The sequence below is a fragment of the Anthonomus grandis genome, chromosome 4 (assembly GCF_022605725.1).
Source record: "Anthonomus grandis grandis chromosome 4, icAntGran1.3, whole genome shotgun sequence".
Taxonomy (NCBI): Eukaryota; Metazoa; Arthropoda; class Insecta; order Coleoptera; family Curculionidae; genus Anthonomus; species Anthonomus grandis.
In genome coordinates, this window is record NC_065549.1 from 26089387 (window position 1) to 26114276 (window position 24890).

Genomic DNA, 24890 nt, shown 5'->3' on the forward strand with positions numbered 1-24890 from the left:
GAATTTTTGTCATACAGGGTGTTAAAAATGTAAGCATTACAATGTACAACCTAGTCCTACCCCTGGTAAAATAAACAAGGCAAATGTGTTTTAAGTATACCGATTGAAGAGGTCTTTAGCAGTGTTAGTCACGTAAAATTTGTATTAAATTATATCAAGTACTTCAAGTCATTCAAGAAAAAGCAATTTCCAGCGGTATCTTTAAGAGTCGTATCTTCGAAGGGAGGGTCTATAGGAAATTTTTTTATAGGAAAGTTCCATATTATTTTTTTAGTTTCTACCGGAATCCGAGAGATTTTCCACATTTTCCGGGACACCCTGTATATAATATATATTATCACTAGTACTTCTTTATTACGTAATTATTACTTGTTTGAAGGTGTAATAAAAATTATTATTTATATCAGTTATTTATTTATAAGAATTAATTTAGCCCTTCATCCCCAAATAAAATATTAAGCACATAATTTAATGATATGGCCGTTACCGGTATGTAAATTTTTCGTCCAAAACGAAAATTTAACTAAATTCTGATAATTTTGCAATAGACGGTAGTAGAAGAAAATATTTATGAACCTCATAGTTTTCAACGATGTTTTATTTTTATTTTTGTAATTCTGGTAGATAAGTATTCACATAAAAAGAAATATTTTTCAAAGTCCAAATCTTGCAGGAGTTCTTCTGGGTGTTACACCAGCGGATACTATTTCTTGTCCCTTGTTTAATGCTGCCTCTTTCTTTTCAGCCGCCTCTTTTCTGGCTTTCATTTCTTCCTGGGCCACCTGCATCTGATTTTCCATTTCTAGAAGGTGCTCGGCTGCTTGTTTCTTCTTTGCTCTACCGGATTTACCAGTTTCTTAAAAAAAATAATATTTTAGTAAAACCGATCACCCTACAAATGTTTATTTTACTTTTGTACACGGCTTTACATAGGTAACTAGTTTTGGGATTAATTTATTCAATATTTTTTAGTTATTTTGATGAAACTGACCATGAAACGCCAGAAATTAGAGATTTTTTTCAGAATTTAATTTGGAATTTTAAATTTTAATGTAGCAAAATTAAAAAAGCAAAAATATTTTTTTTGCTAAATACTCAATTATAAAAACAATGTATTTGTAAAAGGTCTTTATAAAAATCTGCCGCATGATTATACCTTTTAATGAGAAAAACATAGGACCTAACTCAGCCAACCAATGGCCATCCACAGATGTGACACACTGCATATACTCCCTTGCTGTCATCACCAGCTCGTGGTAAACTACGTAATCTGGAGTGTTTCCTAGACCAAATAGGGCTGAAGTTGGATGTAGATAACAGGGCATACCTGTACGACAATTTACATATTCTCCAATACCTAGATATATAAAAAAAAGTAATTAGGATATTGATAAATGACTGACAAAACATTAGCATATATAATAAATATATAAAATTCAAAGAAACTCGATAGATTACTTTAAGTCCAAGGCGTTGCAGATAAGGGTGAGATAATATGATTGTTTTTGTTTCCTCTTCGTTTCATAGAAACTGTTTTCAGCGTTTTTTTATTCAGTGTTTCGTTCCTAATATATGGCCATTTCATGTTTTTTAATTTTCACCATGTATAATTATTGCGGAATAGTCCGAACGTATAAGAAATCTTTATAAGCTGCATACTTAAATTGTACTAATAATTATAAAGACCAATCTTTTTTTATGGAACAAAATGAATAATTTAACAAAAAAATCTTTCCTTTAAAAAATAGACTTTTTACAATAATTCAATAGACATAATATAGTTGTTGTGGCCGGGAGTGGCAGTAGTGATTGTGGAAAATATTTATGTTTTTGCTTTCCAATCAGTCCGGCAGTCAAACGGAAAGAATTCATAAATCTCGATTGGCTGATTGTGCGGTATACTGAAGTGTATCTCTCGTTATTTTGATAGTAGACTTTAACTGAATAGCCTCGCTAATCACCTGTCCAACAATCCATTATAACTAAATGGCAAACCATACGGGTTCTGTCGATGCCAACACTTTACCACGTCCCGCAAGCCTAACCATAAATCTTTCCGTTTGACTGCCGAACCCTGTATAATCGAATTTTTTTCTATGATCAAAGATTCTAATGTTCATCAGCATTATTTATTTAGATTTTAAAATATTATTGTTTTTATTGTATTTATCTGTGATACACCAAATTTGAAAAAAATGCGAATTATATTATTGCATAATTTAATTGAACTAGAATAGGGAAGCTTCTGAGCCAGTCAAACCAAACCTAAAGTATCCAGCCTTGTTCTGGATTTACTTGTAAATAATTTCTGAATAATCTCTATTATTTTTTTAAATATTTCCGAGCCACGGCTTTTAGAAGTTATTCATAATTTAATTATTTACACAGGTATGAGTGGAATCTCAATTTTATTTTGTTATATGGTATTTCTTTACCATATAATAAAATTAAGATTAATATAATCTTCTCTTAGTTTCAAAAAGCTCTGCTGCTTTTTTTCATTTACTCCAAAAATGATTAGTTTGGTTCTACTAGTAAAAAGATTTAAATAGGCACTTAAAAGTGAAACTTATTACTTATTATTTACATTTTAATATTAATTACTAATTTATAAAGTAATAAAAATTAGTTCTGGCTAATAAGTAGATTTTGATGATGAAGACACACTAGAATTGATTCTAGTAAGAAAAAAATATTTATTTTGGTTGCCATAAGAAGAACCCATCTTTTATCCAAAGACACTACAACTAATAAATTTAATAATGAACCGTTCAAAAAGCTGGATTTTCCCAAGAATTGTCATGCCTAATGAAAACTAAAGGATAAAATAAGAATTGTATATAAGGATTTACTGTATTCTCTTTAGAAGTTCAACCTAGTAAAAAAATTGTAACGCTAAAATATTATTTTTTAATCAGTTGAAATTTATTCAATATATACAGGGCAGAGACTCAAACTGGAATAACTTTGCTAGCGCTTGTACAAAATATTTCAGAAAAAAGCAAACACACGTCTACTAAGATTTTTTTGCCGCCTTTAAAAATGTCAAAATGTCATCAAAGAGTTAAACCTAACTCAATCACATTTTTCGTTTAAATAAAATTATGCCACTCGTGGCAAAACTGACGATGTAATTTCCTTTTTGAAACAAATTATCTCTTAGAAAAACATAAAAAGGACTACTAAAATTCGGAGGGTAGAAAAGTGTATAACCCTATAAAACATGATTGAATGGGCATAAGCCTATAAAAGATGGTAGTTCATTTACATTGATGAACTTTTTATAATCCGCTAATGATTCAATGTGTACAGACTCATACCAACAAAGATTTAATACCAACCCTGCTAATAATATAACCCAAATTTAAAAGTTAATCATTGTAGCATTAAAAAAGGGACATTTATTAAACTTATTTATTTGATATTAACGGAAATTTTAATCTTATTATCTTAATAAAATTAAAGTAAATACAGTATCAGACAAAATTATAGCAACTTTTTAAATCATTAAGTTCAAGTAGCATATTATCGTTTATATGTTTTAAATTAATTGGTAAATAAACTTTAATTAAAACACAGGTAAAATAAAATATTTACATTTAATTTCTAATGCAATCCTATTTATATTATTAAAATAACGAAAATAAAGATTTTTCATCACGACAAAACTAGCGCAACTTAATATTTTTTTCCAACTTAAACTGTATACAGAACTACAAAAATCAATACTTTATCCAGTACCCATTGTTCCTAATGACTTCATCGCATATTTTCGGCATTAAAGCTACCAGATTGTTTATTACATATTGTTTATTACACTCTAAACGGACTTCTTCAAACCAGCATTATGTATTTGTGATCCACGAACACGTTTTTACATTATTCGTTTATCCAGCTCTCTTCTCAGCTCAGTATCTTTTAGATCCATCAGCTATGGCATTGTCACACACTTTAGCCCGATTTATTTATTTTTCACCAATGTCCACTAAATTGACGTCCAATTCACATTCCACATCTGACACCATGGTAGCGTGTTTACCCGTTCGTTAGGTGTGATATAAAACACTCGATGCACAAAAATAGTCAACTGATGTATTTCCCTACGCAGACTACTAAATACGATCACTTACGACTACTAAAGTATTTATTTGCACCGTATTTATTTACTACTATTTATGCCCGGTTATGAGTCCAATACTATTTATATCGCGCCGATATCCCGAACCTTACTTTAACTAGCCTCCCAGCGGCGACGCGGCTTCTCGGAAGATTCGCAGAAATTGCGTTTCTCTGACGACATCCCCTCACCCTCCAGAGCCCCCTGGCAATTTTTTAAAGTGGAAATAGGGGTCGAGTGATGGATGCCTTGAATTAAATACATTTTATTCTTTACATAGGCCTATTTCTATTTTTTTATTTTATCAATTCGTTCATAAGAAATATGAATAAATGTGGTTAAAAAAATCTTATTTTAAATAAAATAAAATAAAAATGATCAAACATCTATTACATTAAATGTTGAAAATGATCTCCTTGGCCCCCCATACAAAAATGCAATTGTTGTTCAAAACGGCTGCGTACATTAGCGAACATTTCGGTCGTTATTAAGTTACATTCGTTAACGATTCTATTTCGAAGATCTTCAAGGGAGTCAGGCTTTGTGGCAGAGACTTTGGTTTTTAGATGAGTTGATAAAACAAATCTAAAGGGGTAATCGAAAGATCTAGCACGCCATCCTACGGTAGCTCTCCGGCCCATCCATCGGTCAGGAAATACGTCGTTTAAAAAATGTCGAACGGCAGCAGCATAATGTGGTGGTGCCCCATCTTGTTGAAACATCAGTTCATTTTCTAGAAGTTTATTATCTTGTTCAAGTAAGTCAGTTATTAAAGTTTATAATTTTCAGATTTAATATTTGTATTAATAAAAAAGGTCCAATAATATGATTTTCCAGAATACTAGCCCATACATTAAGTTCTTATGGTCGCTACGTTTCTCGAAATAAATAAGAACTCGTATCGCTCTAGTATTGACAGTTGTAAAGAAGCAATCGTCCGAAAAACAGACATTGGACATTAAATTTCTCTCACGATTTAACCTTATCACTAAAGTACTCACAAAATTGTACACGACGATGAAAATCATCTTCATTTAGCTCATGTACTATGTTTATTTTGTAGGTGGAGTAAAATTGCCAGATTATTTCTTGACAAACTCTTTAACTGTTGTGAGGCTCTTGTATGTGACTTCTAGTCGATTAACTCAGAGGGGGTTTTAGCCCTTAAGGATATTTAGATGAATACTACTGCGGTCAGTTTAGTACTGTGTTTAATAACGTAATTTTCTCTTATTTATACAAACTTAATTATATACAATATGTGACATAATTAGTAACAATGATTATAATGCAATAGATAAAAACTGCTGACTGCTACGGACTGCGTACCTGGCCTCGTTCGGTTTGCTATGTTATAGGTGGTTCTATTTTTCAAGTTCAAATAATAATTATGGTAAAAAATATTATTGAACTATTTTGTATAGTTATCCCGATTTTATGTCTAATATGAGATTAGACATTCTGGCTACTCGACAAAGTGATATCTTCTTTGGTTGACACGCTGCTGTACAAATGGAGGGGTTCAAGCTAGATTCCATTTTTCACATCTGGATCCTCTCGTTGTATTGGCTGCTTTATGGCTAACTTCCACTTGTAATAGGCATAAGCAGAAGCTATTAGTGTGACAATTACCAATATAGATATTACCGTGCTATTGGTCGTCATATGGTGGTGGATCTGCCTCCATTTAGTTCCCTGTAGCTGATATTCTATTTCTGTTTCTTCATTCATCAGGTCGCTTATAGAGTCAGATGGGTAGAGCACTGGTTCAGTCTCAATATTCTTGATTTGCCCTGTTGTATTCAATGTTTTTAAGTCTAAATTGACAAGTTGAACCAAGGTACTTGCTGTTATGGTTATTGTGTCTCTTCTTTGTGGTATTAGTACATTTTTCTTAGTCTTGATTAGGCAGTTCTGTGCTCTCTTGATGATACCAGTTTGGTTAATCAGTACGTCTTCTCTTATACCATCACAAATTATAGCAATTTTCAATTGATGCACTGTAACGACCATCCAAGTGTTGGAATCATGGAGTTGTTTCCAAATACTTGAGTGAACTGTCACTTTTGTGACTGGACAGGAAGCATTTTCAGTGCGCTGATACATCTAATCTATAATGCAGTCTGGACTGGTTTCAATATTTCTTGTTGTAGTTGGCGTACATATGTATGTATGGTAATTTGTATTGAAATAATTGGTTAATCCTTCTTCAATTAGATGAAAGTAGGATTGACTGTTGTAGTCGATGGCTGTAAGTCCGTTAAATATACTGAAGCTCCAATAATCGTTTTCATGTTTTATTGGAGTTGGCGTTGCTTTTATCAGAAGGAACTTGCGTACTTCTGTGATCATGAAATAACCACAAATGTGGATGAATTCTTTGCTGTGCTTGACTTCTGTTCGAAATATTGTATATATGATTTGTATATTTGCTGGCAAGTGGATTGATATGTTAAGAATTGTCTTCTCAACGTGAGCTGGTGAGATCAGTTCAAATATTTGGCCTCGGTGATAGTGAATGTCTAATAATTTTCGGTGATATTCTGTGACTTCTTCAATGTAATTTAGAAGTTTAGAAAAAAGAAAGAAATAAAGAAAATGTGCTAATATTACGTAAGAATAATCTTGTGTACAAGCATCCTACAAGCTAAAAAAAAATAAAACAAAAATACAATTTCAAAAATTGACAAAACAATGAACAAAATTAAACACAAGAAGACAAAACTTTTTGAACATACTTGAATTAAAGGTAACTAAATAAAACAATCAATTACTAAATAAAGTTAAACTTGTTGACAAAACTAGAGAAGAAAAAAGGAAAAAAAACTTTCCAACATGTCTAAGGTTAAAACCTATCATTAAAAAAGTAATCCAGGTTATAATATGCCTTAGCCAATAAAAGCGTTTTTAATTCTCTTAACATCCGATATATGTGTAACACATAGAGGAACATGATTGTACATTTTTTTACTTATGTAAATTAATGAGTTTTTGGTAAGGGAAGACGTAGGAATAGGTAGGGGAACATCATTTACACGACGAGTCAAATGGCCAGTGTCAGAGGGTAGTTTGGGAATTTTGTGAATAAGAGCAGCTGTTTCTAAGATAAAGAGTGAAAAAAGAGTTAGGATTTTTTCAGAAATAAAGAGGGGTTTGCAAGAATCTCTTAACTTAGCAGAACACAGGTATCTAACTGCTTTTTTTTGAATAACAAAGACAATGATAAGTAAGCCCCTTATTGGTTAAACCCCAAAAAGGCAAGCCATACCGAATATGAGATTCAATAAGTGAAAAGAACACTGAACGTGCAACCACCCCTCCCAGCTCTTGTTTTGCCATTCTTACTGCAAAACAACCAGAAGATAATTTCCCAGCTAAATGTAAAATATGATCTTCAAACCGAAGGCGACCATCAATGGTAATTCCTAGGAACTTGCAGCACTCTTTATTCTGCAAGAGGGAATTTTCGTCAAACATCAGACTCTGAACATCACACTTAAACCCCATAATAGACGGCTCTCTTACATTAAACACGAGCCTGTTGGAACCACACCAGTCTGATAAAATCTGAAGGTCTTCAAGGATACAAGTCTTAATATAATCAGAATTTTTATGGCTCCATAGTATGGTGGTATCATCAGCAAACTAAACCACCTTGCCCTGCAGTTTCAATGAACTGAAGTCATCCACATACAGTAAAAATAACAGTGGTTCCAACACTGAACCCTGGGGAACGCCGCATTTTAGGGATCTAGAAACAGAGAAACGCCCTGACACTGTAACCTTCTGAGTACGATTTGATAGATAGGACTCAAGCCATCGCAACGCTACGTCCCTAAAACCATATTTGTCGAGCTTAGATAACAGTATTCCATGATCCACACAGTCAAATGCTTTGGATAGATCACAAATCACTGCCGCCGATGACTCTCCAGAATTCAAGGACACATAGACGCTCTCCAAAAAACTTAAAACAGCATCATGAGTCTCTTTACCGGCTTGAAATCCAAACTGATTTGCAGACAAAATGCCATTATGATGTAAAAAGGACAAAATTCTGCTTTTTGCAAGTTTTTCAACTATCTTAGAGAGGGTAGACAAAATAGAAATGGGACGGAAATTACAAGGCTGATCCAAATCTCCACCCTTATGAAGAGGGATAACCACTGCCTCTTTTAAACATGAAGGAAAAATGCCAATATGTAAAGAATTGTGTATGGCAGAAACTAAAGCATTTAAGGCTGAATCAGGCAAAAAGAGTAACAACCTCGAAGATATCCCATCAGCTCCAGATGATTTATGGTTTTTTAGGCGTTTGATTTCATTTTTTACTTCGGTAAGATCGACAGGATGAAAGAAAAATTAATGCTCAACCGACACTTGTTGAAGATAGTGTAAGGGATCAATGTTACTACGAATGCCCTTGAGCAAGATATTACAATTTATATCACAATAATAGTCGTTTAAAATGTCAGGACTCCGGTTCAGATACTTTTCTATGGCAATGTCTAAAATCATTAATAATCGACCAACACTCTCTTTGCCTATTTGATGACATATTTAAGCGATCCCTATAATAATTAGATTTTGCTGCTTTAATTGTCTTTCTGTACAGACTACGGTATTTCTGATGATATACAAGGATATTTTCATTTGTGGTATATTTGCACAATTTAGTCAAAAAACGGAGGTTTTTAGCTGAAATTCTAATGTCTCTTGTCACCCATGGTTTTCGTTTCTTAGTTTTAAGCCTCATTTTAGGAAAGCACTGATTGATCTTATCACACAGAACTTGAAAAAATAAAGTAAGTGGGAAGCCGTTTCAAGTGCATTCCAATTTACCGAAGCTGTAGCAGCAGAAAAAGCATTGAGATTTCTCCTGCTGAAAATTCTTCCCATATAATGAGATGAAGATAATACAGTATTATATAACATTTTAGCAAAAATAGCTTCATGGTCGGAAATACCACATGGGAGTACAGTGCGTAAAACGTCATCAAAATTTGTACAGAAATAGTTGCAGATGAAAAAGTTATTCGTGTGGGAGAAAGAACGTGCATTTTCAAGTCGTAAGAATTTAAAATACTTAAAAGAGAAGTACGTGGCAAGGTTTTATCAGTGTAGTTGATATTAAAGTCACCAGCCAATATAACCTTAGAGTGTAGGGACAACTGGGATAAAATAGAATCAAGTTCAAAAACATAGCAATATCTCCTGTAGGTGGGCTATAAACACAAAGAATATATAAATTAAAACGCTTACAAAAAGAAAGAGAGAATTCAATAACATTCTCTAACAGAAGATTATCATACTTATCAATATTATAAAAAATCGTTTCAATTGTTTGCCTAGCCAAGATCGCGGTTCCTCCATGTATAGATTGTTGACGACAAAAATTTGATATAGGAACATAATCAGATATTAAAAAACATTCACTAGGCCTCAACCAGTGCTCAGTCAGAAGTACAATATTAGGAAAACTACATGTGACCAGCAAAAGATGAAGCTCATCCATCTTGTTTCTTAGGGATTGTATATTAAGAATAAAGATACTTAAGCTTTTCGAAGAGCTAATTTCAATCATACTAGTAGAATATGAACATGAATGAGATTCAACCTTCGTGGACATGTCTATAAAAAAGAAGAATTCAATTCACGATCAGTAATCAGTTCAGACTCATTAATTTCATTATTCAAAGACAATTTATTCGATGAAATATTAATTTTAAAATATTTGAAAATATGTGCATGTAATAATGATGCCAAGTCTGAACCAAAGTTACTGGCGTGATTAGACTCTAAAATCCCATACAGATTAATATTATTTGCATGAAAAGTACGATAAAGGGCCTTATTACTATTATAGATAACATTATGGTTTAAATAAGTATAAGGGCTTGTCATCACGAAAGTGTTTGTATCAACATGATTTTGAATTTAATTTTATAAAACATCAGATGAAGAACAAATTCCATTTAACATTACTATTAAAAAATCTTCTTTCGTAAAGTCCTTAACTAAATTTGATGCTGTCCTAATCACTTCACTGCTTGAACTGCCCGGCTTCAGGAAACACTGGACCTTGTAGTAAGCTTCAAACTAAGATTTATTCTCGTCAATTCTCTGAAACCAGTTTTGCATTCCATTGATGGCTTGAATTCCTGCGTCTATGTTTTCCTGGCTTCGTCTCAATTGATTGTTAATCCTCTGTTCTGTTTCATTGAATGTTGCTAATGCATGTAGCATGAATTTGGTTTGATGGTTGGATGTTTTTATCAATTCTTGCTGGTTTTTATCTAGTTCGTCAATATTCATGTATACTTCGTCGTTTACTCCAAAAAGAGAAGTTAGTATCTTGCCAACTAATCCTCTTTTTTGACGATAGTGATCAGCTACTTGCTGTATTCCATTGTTCATCATTCAATTCAATTTCTTGCTGTTTTTCTTGCAAATGATGAATTAGCGAAATACATTGAGTGTTATGAGCTAATTCCCTTACCCTCTCACAAAGAATGTTTAGCTGTGATATAGAGTTGTTCACATTGTTGGTATCGTTGATTATCTTCAATTTCTCAAATTTCAGTTCGATTCTAAATGTGCCTCTGTCTATCTTTGCGTAACCAATTTGTTCAATGTAGATTCCAGACTGTGGATAATGAATACTGTAATCAGCGGCTGTCGAATTTTTTATCATTGTTAAAAATAATATCGCTGTAATAGCTATTCTCCATAGCCTGGTCTTTTTGTTTTTACATTGTTTTGGTTTTTGCGGTTTTTCTTCTGGATCCTGTTCGCTTGGTTTGTTTTCTAGTAAACGAACTAGTTTATGGATTGGTCGTTTTATTGGATTTCCATCAGATTTCTTCAGTGTAACTACTCTAACTTCATCACTGTTTTTTGCTGGGTGTGTTTCGATGATTCTCGGTAGTGTAGCTAGAATAGCCTTTGTTGCAAAGCATACAAATACTGCTATGTAGCCTTTATAAGATTTGAATCCTCGTCCTTTTGTTGTTTTTATTTGAAATGGTCCTGCATAGTCTACACCACTATGCAAGAATGGCTGTGAGGGTGTAATTCTGGCTGCTGGTAGTTGTCCCATTAATTGCTCGGCTGTGCGTCCATTGTATCTGAGGCAGACTACGCGTTTTCCAATTACTGTCTTCACTGCCCTTTTTCCGTTGACTATCCAATAACGTCTTCTTGTGTATGCTAGTGTTAGTTGGTTTGCTCCGTGAAGGGTATTTATGTGGGCGTCTAAAATAATTAATTTCCTGAAATGACTCTTGTTAGACAAGATGATGGGATGTATGTTGTCATAAGGTAGCTGTGAGTGCTCTAATCTTCGCTCCAAAAAAGCAATCATGGAGTCGGTCCATGCGAATAGCTTCATATTTGTTACAGTTATAGCCTTTAGTGTTTTCTCAGTTAATCTTGCTAATAACACCGCTGCATAGTTCGAGTCTCGGTAACGAGATTTTACAGGAGCAACTTTTGATTTTGCTGTAAGGAGGGTTATTTTTGCTTTTGTCTGGTTTTTGTTATTTTCATGTAGATTACTGCACCATAGGCTTTTTCAGATGCGTCGCAGAATCCATGAATTTCTACTGTTTCTTCTGACGTTTGACCAGTCCATCTTGGTATAATAAAGTTTTCTACATGTTTCAGTTCTGACTGAAATTTATTCCATTTAACTTCCAGTTCTTTAGGAATCGCTTCGTCCCATTTTAGATTTTGCAGCCATAAGTCTTGAATTAATAGTTTTGCTGTTATGACTACTGGAGCAAGCCATCCTAGTGGATCAAACAGTTTGGCTACTTCCGAAAGGATTGTTTTTTAGTAATTTTTTCTGAACTGGAGATTACAGTTTTGAATTTAAATATGTCTTCGTTTGGCCCCAGTGAACTCCAAGAGATTTTCTTGTTTCGTTTGGATTGGTTTCGTAGATAGATTGATCTCTATATTCAGGTTCTAATGACTCGATTAAACTTTGATTATTGCTGGACCATTTTCTTAGTGTAAACCCAGCTGTTTTAAACATTTCAATCAACTCGTTTTTCAGAATCTGTGCTTCTTTGATACTGCTTGCCCCTGAAAACAGGTCATCAACGTAGAAGTCTTGTAACGCTGTTTTCGATGCTTGAGGGTAATTTTTATTTTCATCCTTTGCCAGACGCTGAATTGTTTTAACTGCTAAATATGGAGCTGACGTTGTGCCATAAGTTACAGTTGTCAATCTGTATTCTTGAAATGGCGTTCCTGAGTTTGTCCTCCATAAGATTGTTTGATAAGGTTGATCATCTTCAGAAATCTTAATTTGTCAATACATTTTTTCGATATCGGCAATTATTGCAAATTTGTGGGTTCTCCATCTTAATAAAATTTCAAATTGTAAATTGTAATTAATTTTCATATGTCCAAGGTTGACATATTCTTGCATAAATTGTTTATAAGCGATTTCTAGATCATTTTCTTTTCTAAATCTTGTCTCAAGTTATAATAATCTTGCTGCTGCACGTGATCGTGAATTCCCCAGTTGAGTTATTTCGTCTTTAAAGGGAATTCGGACGGTATATGTTCTATCTGGGTTTCTTACAGTATTTTTATTATAATGTCGTTCACAAAATTGTTCCTCTTTCGACAATGTTTGCTTCTGTCTAACTTCTTCTATTTCCCAGAATTTTGTTAATTGTTCATCTTCTTCAATACATGTTGTCAAGCTGAGAACTTGTACTTCTCGTTTTTGTTGTTTATGTATGTTTCCCGACATGATCCATCCCAGTTCTGTGTTTTGACCAAGGAGTTCATCATCTGTTTTTCTTCTGCCATCTAAGGTGATTTCAGCATATTCTTTTGCTCCCAATAAGATGTCTATTGGCCCTGGCCGGTAGAAATTGGGATCAGCCAACATTATATTTTGCATTTCCTTAATATCGATTTGAAAGATTTCATTTGGGAGTTTGCGAGTAAGTTTGGGTCAAACAAGGCATGGAGCCGTAATAGAAAATATGCTTGACCACCATGGTTTAATTGTTATTTCTATCATCCATTTTGATGTTTGTGTAGTTTCTGCTCCTACTCCAGATACTTCTGCCGATATTCTTTATCGTGGGAGATTTCATAGGGCTGATGCCTCTTCAGTTATGAATGTTGATTGAGAGCCTGGATCAATTAATACTCGCAACAGTTCATCGCTGCCATGTGCATTTTGAGCTCTTATAATTGCTGTTGCTAAGATAACCATCTCGTTTTGTCTCCCTACGTGGCTTGTTGTTGATTGTTGATTTGCTTGATAATTGTCTCTTCTGTTGATGTGACGAATTGTTGATTGTTGCTGTCTATTACTTGATTGGTCTTGATATGCTTCTTGACGGAATGCCTAATATCTATTATTTGTTTGGGTTTGATATGCATCAATATGTAGCAGTGTATGATGAAATTTTTTACATTTCAGGCATCTATATGCTGAAGTGCATCTGATTTCAGTTGTATGGTTAAGGCAATTTGCACATATTTTTTCTTCTTTTATAAATTTGGATCTGGCTTGTGGTTGTAGTGCTTGAAATTTTGGGCATACTTGTAGAGAATGTTGTTCTTTGCAGTATTTACACCCTGATTTAGTTGATGTCCACCTCTTATTGGCTGGGTATTCTATTTTATTTTTGTTTTGTCCTACAGCTTTAAGGGACTGAAATCTTGTTTGTAGGAATTTCATCAGTTTATCTGTATTTTGGATTTTGTTTGGATTTTCAAGAAATTGTTCGTATAGTCTGTTTGTCTCGGCATCCCATTTTTTACTTATGATGACGTTTACTATTGGATCCCATGAGGAAGTTTCAATGTTCAAATTGTCTAATGCCTTTAGGCATTCAGTTACTGTATCATGTAACTTTTTGAATTGGTATGCTAATTCTTGTTGGAACGCCGGAAATTCCAGTCTTTTATTAATTAGATTAGTTGCTTTAAATCACTCATTGTTATATCTGTCATTTAAAAGGTTCCAGCTAGTATTGTAATTACTTTCATTTATTTGGAGATGCAGCGGCTGGCTTCTCCTCTAAGGTGAGTTTTGAGATATTGCATTTTCTCTATGTTTGATAAGTCGCTTTCGTGTATCACTTTGGTAAATATATCCTTAAATGTTGTCCACTCATCATATTGCCCGTCAAAAAATGGTAATTTTACTTTTGGTAGCATAATGTTGCGTGTTTTCGATACAGTTGACGATGACTCAAGCTCAAGTATCACCTTTTCATGGTGTTTTTCTAATTCTGTATACGTATCTTCCACTGAAGACTGAAGATCTTGAACTTCTAATTCCAAGAATATTTCGGATATTAATTCCCATTTTTTGGTGATTTTTGAGATTAGTTGCTGGCGCCTGTTAATTGACAGTGTGTTTGAAGCTATTTCAATGCTGCTTTTATTCAATAGTTCTGTCATTTGTCTTAAGAGAATTTGTTCTTCTTTCAGACGGTTTGGTACTGGTTTGATTTGAGCTTGACATAATGCTAATTGTTGTTGCTGGTTTGTTGATAGGCTAGGTTGATTAATTTTTTGTTGCATGTCCTTAAGAGTTTTTATCGCATCATTGTAAACTTTTGACAGCTGTTCAAAGTAATTTGTTTTATGATAGTTGTGTTCTTTACAGCCTGTCTCTTCGATTTCTTGATGTGTTTTTAGAATTTCTCCCCATATTTCGTTGATCTGTGTCTTTTTGGAACTAAAGTATTTTTCAGTTTTTCTATCTAGTGGGTCCTTTTTTGCATTGTTTATGATTCGAAGATGATTATGAAGATTTCTTGCCCTCGATTCTGCTGCTCGGTTTCTAATTTGTTTAAGTCTTCCATATTGATTGCTGATGACTTTTCGATTGACGATTGACTGCTGGATTATTTGATTGGTTGTTTGCTTGCTTGACTGATAGGTTGATTGCTTGCTTTTTGATCGATTGAATAATCGATTGATTGCTCGCTTGATTGGTTCCTTTTGGATTTAGCTTTACTTATTTTTTTGTTTGTTTGTTTGTTTTTGTTTTTTTTTCAGTTTATATATATATTTTTAAATTATTATTATATCCTTTAGGAAATGGAAATTAAGGAAAACGGAATTTATTTTTCAAAAGTGTAATCGTGGGAGTTACGGGTAACCCTGAAGGTTGTAATTGAATCTCTATGTCTTCTACTATTTGGCTATCGATGTGTAGCTCTAACTCAATATCTTCTCCAAATTGTGACGGTTGTTGTTGTTTGTTTTCACTGGGTTTTTCTTTTATGGTTGGTGTTACAGGGAGTACTAATGTTTCTTCTATGGATGGTGTTACAGGGAGTTCTGATGGATGTAACTTTACTTTTATCTCTGTGTCAATAAAGTTTAGTTTGGCTAATTTTATGAGTCTGTTGTCTTTGTTTTCTATTCAGCTGCTTTCGTACCATAAAAAAATTACCAAAATGTATTAATTTTTGACATTTTACTATCTTGCGTTAGCGCCTGTTAGGGTACTGGTCGCGAGAGTAGGTAATTATTTTATAAATGTGAGTAATAGATATTTCCTACGTTAGCCGTGAGACTAGTCGTAGAAAATAACTATTTCCCGCTTAACCTATTCCCTGTTAGCCGTGAGACTGTTCAGAAAATAAATTAAGTGAAATAAGAAAGTTTTTTGGTACAATTATTTTGTGGTTACCCGTAAGACTGGTCGCACAAAATTATTATTTTACGCTTAACTCATCCCCTGTTAGCCGTGAGACTGGTCAGAAAATAAGCTTACGCCAACCAAGTATTTTTTTTTATGGAACTTAAATTGCGTTGGAGTTGCTGAAGTTGCTTGAAATTGCTTGGAGTTTTCGGTCGCTGGTTATTTTTTTTTAGGCTCGAAGGACCACGGAGTAAAATTGCCAGATTATTTCTTGACAAACTCTTTAACTGTTGTGAAGCCCTTGTATGTGACTTCTAGTCGATTAACTCATGGGGGGTTTTAGCCCTTAAGAATATTTAGATTAATACTACTGCGGTCAGTTTAGTACTGTGTTTAATAACGTAATTTTCTCTTATTTATACAAACTTAACTATATACAATATGTGACATAATTAGTAACAATGATTATAATACAATAGATAAAAACTGCTGACTGCTGCGGACTGCGTACCTGGCCTCGTTCGGTTTCCTATGTTATCGGTGGTTCTATTTTTCAAGTTCAAATAATAATTATGGTAAAAAATATTATTGAACTATTTTGTATAGTTATCCCGATTTTATGTCTAATATAAGATTAGACAGTAGGCATGATATTGGTGTAAATTTAAAATTTTGTGAACGATACTTTTAGACACGCGAGACGCGGTAACAATTTTTGGAGCCTGTATTAGTTTCCATCTCAACATGACCCAACGATGCAATTCTTACAAATTTTCTGTTTTGTACCGACCCTGTTTCTTGAAACTTCCCCATCAAATCCTTTATATAAAGATGATTTACCTTTTCATTCGGATTATTACCATTAAAAGAACGTGCTTCTGCTCTAGCAGACTTATTTTGTTAATAATAGAGACCCACCAACTTAATTCTTTCTTACCGCGTATAAACCATCGTTAGCAATACTATCAATATCACCAGGATTAGATTAAACAAATACTTCGTGCTACTGTTGTTACTACTCACTTCAATAAAATACCGATACCAAAATAAAAATAGCTAAACCAACAAAAGTGTGCAAATATACCTTACATTTTGACGTTTTTGTCAAAATAACTTGATTGAAAATGTATTTTTTTCTTGATTAGAAATAACACCTGGATAATTAAAAAAAAAAGAAAACTTATGTAGGCAACAAAATTACAAGATTTAAACTTTTAAAGAACGTCAGCCACGTTTATTCATATTTCTTTAAAACGAATTGATAAAATGAAAAAAATAAAAATAGGGCTATGTACAAAATAAAATTACCTTTAATTCAAGATATCACTCGACCCCTTTTCCCATTTAAAAAAAATGAGTAAAACGAAAAGAAAATCAAGAAACAGAAAGTCAGAGAAACGCAATTTCTGTCAATAAATGTCACCCTTAATATTAAATTTGACGTGTTCGGTCGTTTTTAGCTAAACAATCTATTTTTCAAGATTTCTATGGTGGAGTGTTTTGTCTCGGACACCCTATATGAAAAATAGCAGATGTTATAATTATAGTGTCTCTTCATATATGAGTAGACATAGATTCAAATTATTAAGAAAACAACTAAAATGCTTGTAAGACGAAAATTATTACTCTTAACATTTTTTTCTAAAATATAGGGTTATTTTTTAATACACATTGATAGCTTTTCTTAATAGAGGTACTGGACTAAATTTTTAATACTGTTTATTTCAATCTTTAGCGTTTATGGAAGCTTGGAGATGTCTGCCCATACTGTCTCTGAAATTGAAGATATTCTGTAGAGGAATATTGTGCCGTTCTTCCCAAGCAGCATATTTGCTCGGCGCGTTTCTGTGTGCTGACACTGCCCTGGAAAGCATGTCTCAAGCATGTTCTATGGGATTAATGTCTGGCGATAATGCAGGCCAGTCTAAACGATTAATGCCGTCCGATTCCAGATACTCAGTATGGCCAGGTCGGGCGTTATTATCCCTAAAAACAAAAGCCTCACCAATAGCTCCTAAGTAAGGGTTTAGAATCTCCCTTATGTATCTACCACCAGCCGCGAACATAAATTAACTCGGTGCGACCATTAAACATGATACCATCCCAGAATATAGCTACGAATCTTTGAGAGTGGTCTGCATTAAGTAAAGCTATTATTTTTGCACAATCAATCTCACTTATCACTTGTCGAGGCAACTTTTCACGTGAACTCGCAGAACGTAACTGTCTTGAACTTAATAATCAAACCACCAAAAATGTTAATGATAATGAAAAAAATTGTTAACATTTTAGTCGGGCAACAAATATTCGACGAAGTCGAAAGATACAACGATAAATACCTTAACCAGAAACTATTGAAACATTGATAAATACCTTTTCCTATTAACTTTTACGTTTTTTTCGTGGTGTAAAATTGCATAGACGATAATTGGTGTTGTGAGAAGCAGGAAGGTACCTCCATAAAGGGAGACGCATCAAAACAATGTAGGCCCTAACAGTATTTTCGGGTATTTAGAATTTTATTAAGTGTTATTTTTTATATGGTCCTTTATCGAAGGAAAAGATTTTGATTTAAAATAAATATATATTGTTAAAATTTGCGACATTTTGTGGTCACTTCCAGCGCGGATTGTGCAAAAGGAAAAGTACATCGATTTGTAAATAAATTTACATCTCAAAATTTAGACCTCCATTTGTAACCTTAATTTTTCTAATTAAGCGGCCAAATTTACATACAGCGGTACTGCTTCTCGCCTCCCAAAATCAAAATCTCGGAAAATGTAAAAAATGTGTTAAAATTTGTCTCCAATATTCTTGCAAGTTTGGAATGCTCTGACAAAATTACACAAAGTTTAAAATTTGTTTCTCAACAATTAACTTTACTGTATACATCTAAAGAGAGGTATAAATATTCATCTAGTACTGTTATTTTATGTTCAATTTTATTTACCATAAGCCCTCACTGTTATAAGTATTTGCGTAGCCATAGTCCTATAATTTTGCCACACCTAATACAATAAAATCCATTTGTAATAGATTTCTCACAGATCTTCACATTGATGAAAGAAATGTGTTTTTATCCTATGCTCGTAACATATTCCAATATTTAACAGAACAAGAGAAAAATGTAATTTTATTATTTGATGAAATTCACATTGACCCCTATTTAGATCACAAAGCTAGAAATATTGTGGAAACAGCAGTAAATAATAAGAACTTAGCATCCTTTGCAGTTGCCTTTATGTTAAGCAGTCCTTGCCCAGCATTTAAAGAAGTCATACATATATCACCAGTCTCGACACTAAAGTCTGATATCTTATATAATTTTGTTAAGACCATTATTGAAAATTTAGAGGAAATAGGGTATTTTGTATTTTGCACAGTTAGTGGCAATTATGCAAAATAGCAAGGCAATGAGTAATGTTTCATCCCTAAACAATCTTAGTATTGTTTACCCACATCCCATTGATTCATAAGGACCTTTATTTTATCTTTTTGATACTGTCCATTTACTTAAATGTATTTTTAACAACTGGCTTAACTCAAAACCCTACCAAAAATTTTCTTATCCCGATTTTGAAACAGGTCAAGCAAAATGTGCGTCATTTTCTGTAGTAAAGAGACTACATGAATTAGAAAGTGAAAAATTAATAAAACATGGTTACTCACCTAGTTTAGAAGCTTTGTTTCCATCATCTATTGAAAGGCAAAATGTTAAGTTAGCTCTCAAAATTTTTAATCCTTTTATGATAGAGGCTCTCAAAAATGTTGTTCATGATGTACCCTTTTCACACGACATAGCACACTTTATTAGTATTATTTGGACATGGTGGAAAATTGTCAATGTAAAAACTCCTCTAAAAGGAAAATTTTTATTGGACATATATCAAGAACCTTTTACCAAAAAAATACTAAACCCATTTAATGATGATCCTAAATATATTTTTTTTACAAAAAATGCAAGGATGGTTAGACACTTGGGACTCAGCTGTTTTTTCGCATACCCTGACTCGTCAAACACATACTGCACTAAGTCATACCATACATGGACTTCTTGAAATAGCTAAATATTGTTTGACAGAACTTGATATGAATTATGTCTTACTTGGCAAATTCCAAACTGACCCCCTGGAAGGGCGCTTTGGAAAATATAGACAATTAGCTGGCGGTCATTATAACATCTCAGTTCGCCAACTATATGAATCGGAGAAGAGACTAAGAATTCAGTCTATATTGTCATTAAGGTCTCGAAATTATGGAGATATTAATATAAATCAGTTCTTTGACCTCCCTGAATGCGACCTTTCATTGGCAGGTACCTCATTCAACTCTGAGGAAGTTGATAATCTATTATCAAAGATTATAATTAATACACCCGATAATGAGGCTATAAAAACTGATTTGCCAGTAATAACCTATTTAAGTGGATATAATTGCTATATTGTTTACAAAAAAATAAACTGTGAAATTTGCAAGATGAATTTAACACTTAATGAACCTTTTGTTGTAGAAGATTCTTACAATTTAATAAATTCATTAAGTCGTGGTGCTCTTTTATATCCTTGTGAGCAAGTAGTAGACATTGTTTCTAAAGTTTACATAATTTTTAAAAAAATTATTGATGAATTTGAGGACACTTTTTTGGACATTTACAACAAAAAGTCATTTCTTTGAGAGTTATTTTTTAAGTATTTGACTAAAAACCAGCTTTTAACTCCCTTTAAGAACTGCGAAATACACATTAAATCCAATGTTTCTAAAATTCTTCTTAGCAGCATATCAAATACATTTTTGAACAATTATTGTGCCAAAAATAATAATAATCGGCTAGGTAAAAAAAAGAAAAGGAAACTAGAGACTCTTAATAAATAAGTAAAATTTGTATTTAAGCCAATTATGTAGCACAATATCTAATATCAAGATTAATCCCAATAACAATAACAATAACAATGACCTAGCCCTAATAATATTCCTGATGGTGACATTCCCGATGGTGACTGATATAAGTCGAGTACCTATACAGGGTGACTTTGGGTTGCTTTAAGTTGTTGCTTTTTGGGCGATACTGGACTATACAGTAATAGCCGAAGTAATAATAATAGCATATAAACCAATACAATGTTATGATGAAAAATTTAATTTAACTTTTTAAGCAATTTATTTGGATTTTGATATATGAAATGGCTAACTAGTTCCTCTTAAAAAAATGTATTTTTTTAAAATGTTTTAGAATCATATTTTATTAATCAATAGTCTCAATACTCAACTTCAGTACTCAATCAAATAGAAAAGACACCCTATATGTGTCTAAAAGATAACGCAGTAAGAGCCAATTATCTACCTAATTATTTCAGAGGTGTTGTAAGCTTTTATAATACACCTCTTGGGTTTTTAAAAAATCGAATGGGGCGCGACTAAGAGTTCAGTTCATGTTCTGGTAGCCCTGTTTAAACCAGAAACCCTTAAAAATGTCGTAAAAATTCATGTCGCATACCATTTTTTTCGTGAAAATTATCATATACTTCTAAGATATTTTGGCCTACATTGGATGACGTCACACGTAAGCAGTGAGGCCTTGTACTTTAGAAGGTGTTGCGCCAGCGCATTTTTCTTAACAGATACGCAATTACCTTAACGAACAATATCCCGAACGTTGGATTGACCATGGTGGACCTTTGCTTTGTCCTGCGCGTAGTGCAAACTTAAACCCCATGGACTCTGTATTTGGGGATATTTGAAATCAATTGTTTATGATAGTTCTATAAATAATATAAAAGAAATTTTATTTTTCTTTTTTAAAGACTCGTATGTTCTAAATTTTATGTCAGTATGTTATTTGGTTCAAGACCTAAAAAAGATAAATCAAATAATACTTTGACAACCTGTATTTCAATGACTATTAAAGTTAATATAAGGGAAGTTGACCCACAAGAATCACATTATTTTGACGTAAGTTGTTTTATGTCGCATTACTTTCGGGACACCTGTATAATGATGAATCAAATAAAGGTTATTTTCTTGCATTTGCTTCTGGTAATTTTTTTTTAGATGTGAGGGTTTAACACAGCTTTACGAAAATTTTAAAATAATTCAAAATTAAATTATCGGGCTGGTCGATGACGAATCTTTTACAAGACATCATGCAGCTTAAAGAACCATAGATTTCTATTATTATGAAATAAAGGCAAAAAATTATGAACTTCAGCTTTATCAGCTATTGCTGGCACATCGGCCACCAACTAGCCAACAAACTACAATTCGACCCTCTATAGATCGCTTAACTTTACACATTTTTGAAGTCCATTTAAACTCTTGGCCTACCTTTTGAGAAATTTTTTAATAATCTAGTACATAACAATTCACACATCTCAGATGTAGAAAAATTTACACACATAAGAAACGTTTTAAGAAAAGAACCAAATACTTAATTAAAACTTCAAACATCAAATTTCTAATTTGATGCTTACTGATGCAAATTATAAAATTGCTTATTCTGCTTTTTTTAAGCGGTATAACAATAAACGCATGTTGGCGTTTACCTATTATAATGAAATTTTTAATGCTTCCCATATCATATATTATAGACCTTATTAATTTTTTAGAAAATCACTGCCGCGCTCTGTTTATTTTTTAATTCAGCTAAAGTTGAAAAATTAATTAACGATTTTCGAAAAAATTACGTTTTTTTCAAGCTACGCGAGAACGCTACTACTATTTCAATCAATAATAACACTCTTTTTACTATGCTGGAAAAATCAACCTTGAAAGATCAGTATTTTCAAGTTTTTTGCAATTTAAACGATTTTTTTTTTTGCTTGAAGGGGTATAATTTTATTATTTTATATAAAAAGTCTTTACAAAAAAAAATAAGCGCCGGATGAAGTGTCTAAGGAATTAAAAAAGGGTTCGAGTCGCGTAGCTTGAAAAAAACTTATTGTTCTCAAAATTCTCGAAAGCTAATTAACTTAGAATAAAAAAAATCTACTTTCTTGGCATACAAACAGCTGTAATTAAGCCAAATTCCATAAAGTTTGGATTTTTTTGGCGGAGTTTAAAATAAGAAACGAAAAATTGGGTTTTTCCACTTTTTTTGGCCGAAATCTGCATGTACTTGGTCCAGATCAACAATGATATTGTTAGAGTAAGATCTTGAAAATGTGAAAATGAATGTCTTTGAAAATGTTCTGCAAAGGCGTCTGCGATTTTCCCTGGATTACTGAGAATATTCCCGCTGAACGTCATTTGACTGGGTATTACTGAATCCCTCTTAAGTTCATTAACAAAGGATCAGAAATGCTTTATATTTTTGGGAATAAGTTATTTCCTTGTGGTTGCGAACAAAAAATTAAACAGAATTCTGATCTCTCAAAATTTAAGATTTTTCTTCAGATTTTTATTTTTAACTTATGTCAAAAAATGTTTCAAATAAAAAATGTGTATTTTTTAATTATTCATAACTTTTCCATTTAACTTTATTTGGTACAAGTATCTATGCAGTAAAAGTCGCCAAAATGTTTTCCACCCCTCCGCCCTTAGAAAAATCTAGCTCCTGCTTTTTTGATTTAAGTATTTCTAATTTCTATTTCTACCATTTCCCGGTGAGGTTAGCCTGTTAGGACTTTTTTTTTTGCCCCCTTTTCAGATAGTACACCTGCACTATCATCATACCCTATCGTATCGTATCATATCGTAAAAAATTCAGGCTCTTCAGCCTCTTTCCAAAACTCCAAAAAGAGAAGTTTTCAGTACCCATTGACGGGTAAATGGTATGACTTCAACAAAAACAAACGGTAAAACTCATTGTACAATAAGAGCACGTAATCAAGTGGAATCTACATTCTTCTTTGAGGCTTATATCGTTAATAAAGTCTCTTCGAACTTACCCAAAGTCCGAGTCAATCCGGGCCAACCGACGGCTCTCGAAACCATCATTGGCTGAGTGATTCAAGGAAAAACTCATTTAGAGTAGTCACAATCTGTAATTACGTCTGTTCTTTAGATGTGCTCTTGAAGAAATTCTGGAAAGTCGAGCAAGTTCCAACTTTACCTAAATTATTATCCTTAGAGGAGAGAAACTGCGAGGAAATTCATCTATTAAAAGAGATCCAAACCATCGCTTCATAGTTACTCTCCTATTTCGGAATGGAGAACCCAATTTAGGGGATTCATATTCTCTGGCTCTTCGTAGGTTTGCTCTTTTGGAGAGACACCTCTCTAAAAATGTTCTGTTCCCTGGTTCTATCACCCTGTCATAAAAACCAATCCAGTTTTCACAAAACTAAGGGTAGGACTTGACGCTAGCGCAAAAGCGTCTAAAGGTTTAAATCTTAATCAGACTCCCAATTTCTGCCACGATTTTATATTTTCGCATCCATGAAATAGTTTTTATATGTGATCTCAAACGAATGTACAATGTACAATAGGTTAAACCCTGTTGTTACATTTACATTTTATTTACTTCTTAGTTAGCTCAGCGGACCCTTCAGGAGCTGGCTACTATCTATGAAAAAGAATATCTCCGAGCTGCACATATATTAAAACATACAATCTTTGTTGATGACGCCATTGCAGGAAGTGATGACGTCAGTAGTATACTTTCTTTACAGAGAGAACTAACTCAACTCTTACCACTCGGATATGCTGAATTGCCAAAATGGGCCAGCAATCACCCCGATATTTTATGTTCTATACTCACTGAGCATACTCAAATGATATTTAGTTTTGATAAAGAAGGACCCTGCATTATAAAGGCTCTGGGAGTTGCTCTTGGCTCTCAATGAAATCCTGTCACTGTATCATTTAGCTTTCATTGTACACAGACAGATTCTAAATATACAAAAACGTTTTGCCATTAGTGGCTAAAATGTATGATTCTTTGGGTTTGTATCACCTATGGTATTTAAATCCATCGAGTGACTGGCCCGAACAACCCATCTTCAGATCTGATTTCTTTTTGTGAAACAATACTTAAGCCAAAACTACAAACCTTACGGGTTTTAGTTTCAGAACCTAATATTATTGACCAAGTTTTAAATCGATTTTCTTCACTGGCTAACCAAAAATACAGCGAATTACTGCCTACATTTATCGTTGGTTTAACAAGGTTCTACAAAAGGAGAACAGTTTTTCACATCTTCC

The 24890-nt window shown here is 33.2% G+C and overlaps 1 protein-coding gene across 4 annotated transcripts in view; it reads right to left on the reverse strand.

Annotated features, from left to right (window-relative positions):
• Window positions 1–580: 580 nt before the first annotated feature.
• Window positions 581–24890, reverse strand: part of LOC126735327 (pre-mRNA-splicing factor ATP-dependent RNA helicase PRP16) — a 229036-nt gene continuing 204726 nt past the window's right edge. For 2 of the 4 annotated variants that reach the window (XM_050439283.1, XM_050439281.1), the window contains 2 exons: window positions 1157–1357; window positions 581–856 (listed from right to left, as the gene is read on the reverse strand). In XM_050439283.1, the coding sequence (XP_050295240.1) occupies window positions 654–856; window positions 1157–1357 (404 nt within the window). In that variant the 3' untranslated portion in view covers window positions 581–653. Of the gene's footprint in view, window positions 857–1156; window positions 1358–17354; window positions 17739–19421; window positions 19610–24890 lie in introns of those variants that run through there. The other 2 variants (XR_007660373.1, XR_007660372.1) reach the window with 2 other exon arrangements.